The sequence below is a fragment of the Triticum urartu genome, chromosome 2A (genome assembly GCF_056163025.1).
Source record: "Triticum urartu cultivar PI428250 chromosome 2A, HENAU_Tu73, whole genome shotgun sequence".
NCBI classification, from domain to species: domain Eukaryota; kingdom Viridiplantae; phylum Streptophyta; class Magnoliopsida; order Poales; family Poaceae; genus Triticum; species Triticum urartu.
The window spans coordinates 209,364,403-209,368,413 of NC_141874.1; the positions used below are offsets into that span (position 1 = coordinate 209,364,403).

Below are 4,011 nucleotides of genomic sequence, written 5' to 3' on the forward strand. Positions count from 1 at the left end.
TTTTTTGCCACATTTTACACAAATGTTATTTGGCGATTAAATTTTGCAAGCTATGAGAACATTTGTCAATTTTTCACACATTTTTTTTTAATTTTTGGAACTTTTTATCTTACTATTCACACGATCTCATGTGAGCTTGGGATTAGAACATCACTTTTGGTTTCCCCTCCTATTTCATTTAGAGAAATCAAGTCGTCCAAAATAACATCCAGTTGCAACGACAAGCATCAAACAGCCAAGACCCAAGATAGTTCTACTGCAGATATATATTACAGACTTAGCTACAAAGGCCACCACAACACCAAACCAAAGTTCAGGAATCAGGAGCGACAAACAACCACGACACTATGCAAAAGAGACAACATCAAGAAGGAAGAAGAGCAGTCTTCGATAAGTAGCTCTCAGCCACTTGGTCTTGGAACGCAACCTCCAGCCCTGCGCCGCACGGTAAACTTCACTTGCCACCTGTTCTATTAGCTTTGCCCCAGCATCAGCATTTTCCCCTCTGATTTCTTTATCTGCAAAACGGCCCAATCCGGTATCTAGTTGCAAATCAATTTCACCAAACTCATAGGATCATAACTTCTCTTTCTAGAAAATGCAGGTGATGGCTAGTTAATTTGTAGAGAAGTGGTTCTTTGTAAACGTTAAAGGGCACAACTCATCTATCTTTTGCCACATGTTACATCTCTTATCTCTTACTAATTCTGTTCCAAAAAAAGTGTCGTGATGTTAGTTTAAATTTCTTCATCCCAAAATAAGTGTAGTGAGTTCAGTTCATCTTACTCCCTCCATCCCAAAATAAATGTCGTGATTTTAGTCAAATTCCATTGTCTCAAAATAAGGGTCATGGTTTTAGTTAAAAAATAAGTGCCATGGTTTTAGTTTAAATTTGAACTAAAACCACGACACTTATTCGGGATGGAGGGAATATTTGCTAATAAGTGTGGTCAGTCTTTTCGCACTCTTCTGTATATGTGCCATTTGTTTTCCTACTTGTAAGTTAAAGGATGGTTTTGGATGTGCTCATTTATTGTTTTGCATTATAGTAGCATTTTCTCTTTACTCAATTATTAATACTACTAGTTGACCCGTTGCGCCAACTGGCGCAGAGACCCGCTGAAGACATGCTATCGATGAAAATTGTTCCATGCTGCAAGGACCTTCCGCTAAATCATGCTATTTTTTTAAGTATGTTTATCGCGTTGTGAAATAATAGCCTGGGAAAAGGGGAATTGCATAATATGAACATGTTCAGTTTGAAAATATGGTCACTATGATGAGAGAGTAAAGTTGGCATGGCTGTATTTTTTTGGCATTGGGTTTGGAAAAAGAAAATATTTGTGTGACATGAATAGGTTTAGTTTGAAAACATGGTTATCATGCTGAGAAACCTGGGTGTGCATCTTTTTCATGAAAAAAGAGAGGAAAAAAGATCAGAAACCTAAGAAAAAAACATCTCTTTCCTGTGCATATATGGAGGTATTAGGATAGCCCATACGTTATTTAGCCCAACCCACGTAGAGCGATGCCTGTGGCCCGTGGGGAGCAGAATATGAAGCGGCACGGGGCGGATCCAGCGGAGACTGTCTATCCCTTGCCTTTCTTTCTCGGTTCCTCAGTCGCCGGCCGGTGGGATTTCTTGCCTCTTTTGATTTTGGATTTGGCTGCATGCATGGATTTGCTTTCTATCTATCTTGATCTTGCATCTCCCCTCTTTTTTGTGGCGATTCCCACCCCTTTTGTCTCGTTTTCTAGGCATTATAGATCCTGTGCTGCGATCCTTTCTATTTAGGGATCCATTCATATGGAAGTAAATTTTTGCAGTTATTCCAATGGTTATTTATAAGCTGCCATTGTTTTGATTGAGAATCGATGGTGTCGTAGGTCAGTGCGACGATTGAGCATGAGGGGATCTCGAACTGACCCTGTGGATATCAGTTCTGATGGAAGCGCGGACAGTGGCTCTGACGAGAACTCGGACAGCAGCTCAGATGGATCTAGTGATAGTTCCTCTTATGAAGGAGCGTACATGAGCTCCGATGGAGTGGTGGACATCAGCTCTGATGAAGGGAAGTACACGAGCTCTGATGAAGGCAAGTACAGCAGCTCAGATGAGGGTGTCTACACCAGCTCTGATGAAGACATGAACAACAGCTCTAATGAAGGCGCTCACACCACTCCTGCGAAAGGTATTGATCTGTGTTTTAGTGAGATATTTTCTAGTTTGTGGGTTATTGATATGTATGGTAGTATAAAATCAAGTTCATTTGGATTCATTATGCCGAAAGTCAGCATGCATCTCTGATGAAGGGGAATGCCATTGTTAGCAATAGAAGCCTAAGTTAAAATTGTGAGATATAAGCATGTCAACTACTGTAATCTTTTGCACTTATACTTTCCTGGTCTGTTCAACGATGTAGGTGTGCATAGGCGCATGAAGGAAAAGAAGCCTCGGATGCTATGCATGGACATCTGTGATTGCCCTAAACACTACACAGTTGGTAAGTGTTATTTCTGTATGATCTATTGTTTCTGCTGTTGGATGGCTGCATCAAATTAACTTGTTTACTTTTGTTTCTAGGCTATAATCCAAACTTTAATGCTAAATGGATGTATTCAAAGAAATTTAAGATGTCAATGTGTGCTCAGAAGCGTCTCAAGCATTATGTTGAGTCAGTTAAGCCTGCTATCAGCCACTATGTTTGCGAGATGAATAAGACTTTTGCCAAGCTCGGGCAGAGAATGGTTTGAAATCGCCAAAAACATTTATATTTGCATTAGCATATTAGTTTATCATAGCACATGACTATAGGCCTGGTGTTTTTTGTAGTACTTTTCTGCTTCGTTTACTAAGGAGTATCTGGCGGATTTCATCACTACTCCGGTTGATGGGGTGAAGATCAAGCTATCATCTGGACGTTGCGTAAGCCGTGTTCGCCTTATTAATGGTGTGGACAATAGGGCTACCATAACACAGAACTGGGGTGACTTTGCAAAGAAAGCAAAGCTGACAAAAGAGGATATCTGTGTTTTCTCCCTTCGAGTTCGCAAAGGGAAACCAGAATTCACCGTTCACAAGATCTAAAAAGGTTTGTATATGCATTGTGTTTTAGTCTGTAAAAGGATTGCTATTTTATTGGCTGGTCTAAGCAAGCATGTGCATTTGCAGGTGCCTACAACGCAGCGTTTAAGGAGGAGTATGTCAAGGTGCATTTGCAGGTGCCTACAACACAGCGTTTAAGGAGGAGTATGTAAGCTGTTCTATAAGGGCATGTGTATATATATATATCCATGTCTAGTTATAGTTTCAAGTTTAGTTATGTTTAGTTGTTGCATGGACTCTAGCTAGGTGTGTTGGCTTGCGCATGCAGTATGCGTTTCTTCTGCTAGCAATCTCTTCATCATGATGGTTATGTAATGCAATGATGATCGTGTAACACCCTCGATGCGACTATATCTCCCATGTGTCGAGGCACGACTTAGAGGCATAATCGCATTGAAGGCATATGTCGTAAGTTAGGCAATCTTCACAACATCCCATGTAATGTAAATAATAAAGGGGAGATAACATAGTTGGCTTACACTCGCCACGTCAATCAAGTACATAAATAACATTACATCATTCAAACACTCATGGCCCGACTACGGCGCCAAAATAAAAGATAACCCAACATGCGACACGGCCCCAATCACCCCCAACTGGGCACCACTACTGATCATCAGGAAAGGAAACATAGTATCGTTGAGAGTCCTCGTCGAACTCTCACTTGAGCTCGAGCGCGTCGTCTGGAGCGGAATCATCAGGCCCTGCATCTGGTGTAATAGTAATCCGTGAGCCACAGGGACTCAGCAATCTCGCACCGTCGCGATCAAGACTATTTAAGCTTATAGGTAAGGCAAGGTAAATATGTGGAGCTGCAGCAAGCGACTAGCAAATATGGTGGCTATCCTGTTCGCAAAAGAGAGCGAGAAGAGGAGGCAAAGCGCGAGCGAGAAACTAGATAGCAA

At 41.3% G+C, this 4,011-nt stretch overlaps 1 protein-coding gene across 1 annotated transcript; it reads left to right on the plus strand.

Annotated features, from left to right (window-relative positions):
* The first annotated feature begins 1,575 nt into the window (after positions 1 to 1,575).
* LOC147984578 (uncharacterized) lies at positions 1,576 to 3,470 on the plus strand. Its single transcript, XM_087539780.1, has 6 exons — positions 1,576 to 1,632; positions 1,888 to 2,192; positions 2,424 to 2,504; positions 2,585 to 2,748; positions 2,834 to 3,092; positions 3,173 to 3,470. The coding sequence occupies exons 2-5, from the start codon at positions 1,907 to 1,909 to the stop codon at positions 3,086 to 3,088; spliced, it is 786 nt and encodes a 261-aa protein (XP_087395906.1). The 5' UTR covers positions 1,576 to 1,632; positions 1,888 to 1,906; the 3' UTR covers positions 3,089 to 3,092; positions 3,173 to 3,470.
* The last annotated feature ends 541 nt before the right edge of the window (positions 3,471 to 4,011 follow it).

Coding starts and splice junctions, on each gene's coding strand:
- LOC147984578 (XM_087539780.1), top strand. CDS start 1,907: ATGAGGGGATCTCGAACTGACCCTGTGGATATCAGTTCTGATGGAAGC. Junction 2,505..2,584: donor CCCTAAACACTACACAGTTG/GTAAGTGTTATT, acceptor TTTTGTTTCTAG/GCTATAATCCAAACTTTAAT. Junction 2,749..2,833: donor CCAAGCTCGGGCAGAGAATG/GTTTGAAATCGC, acceptor TGTTTTTTGTAG/TACTTTTCTGCTTCGTTTAC.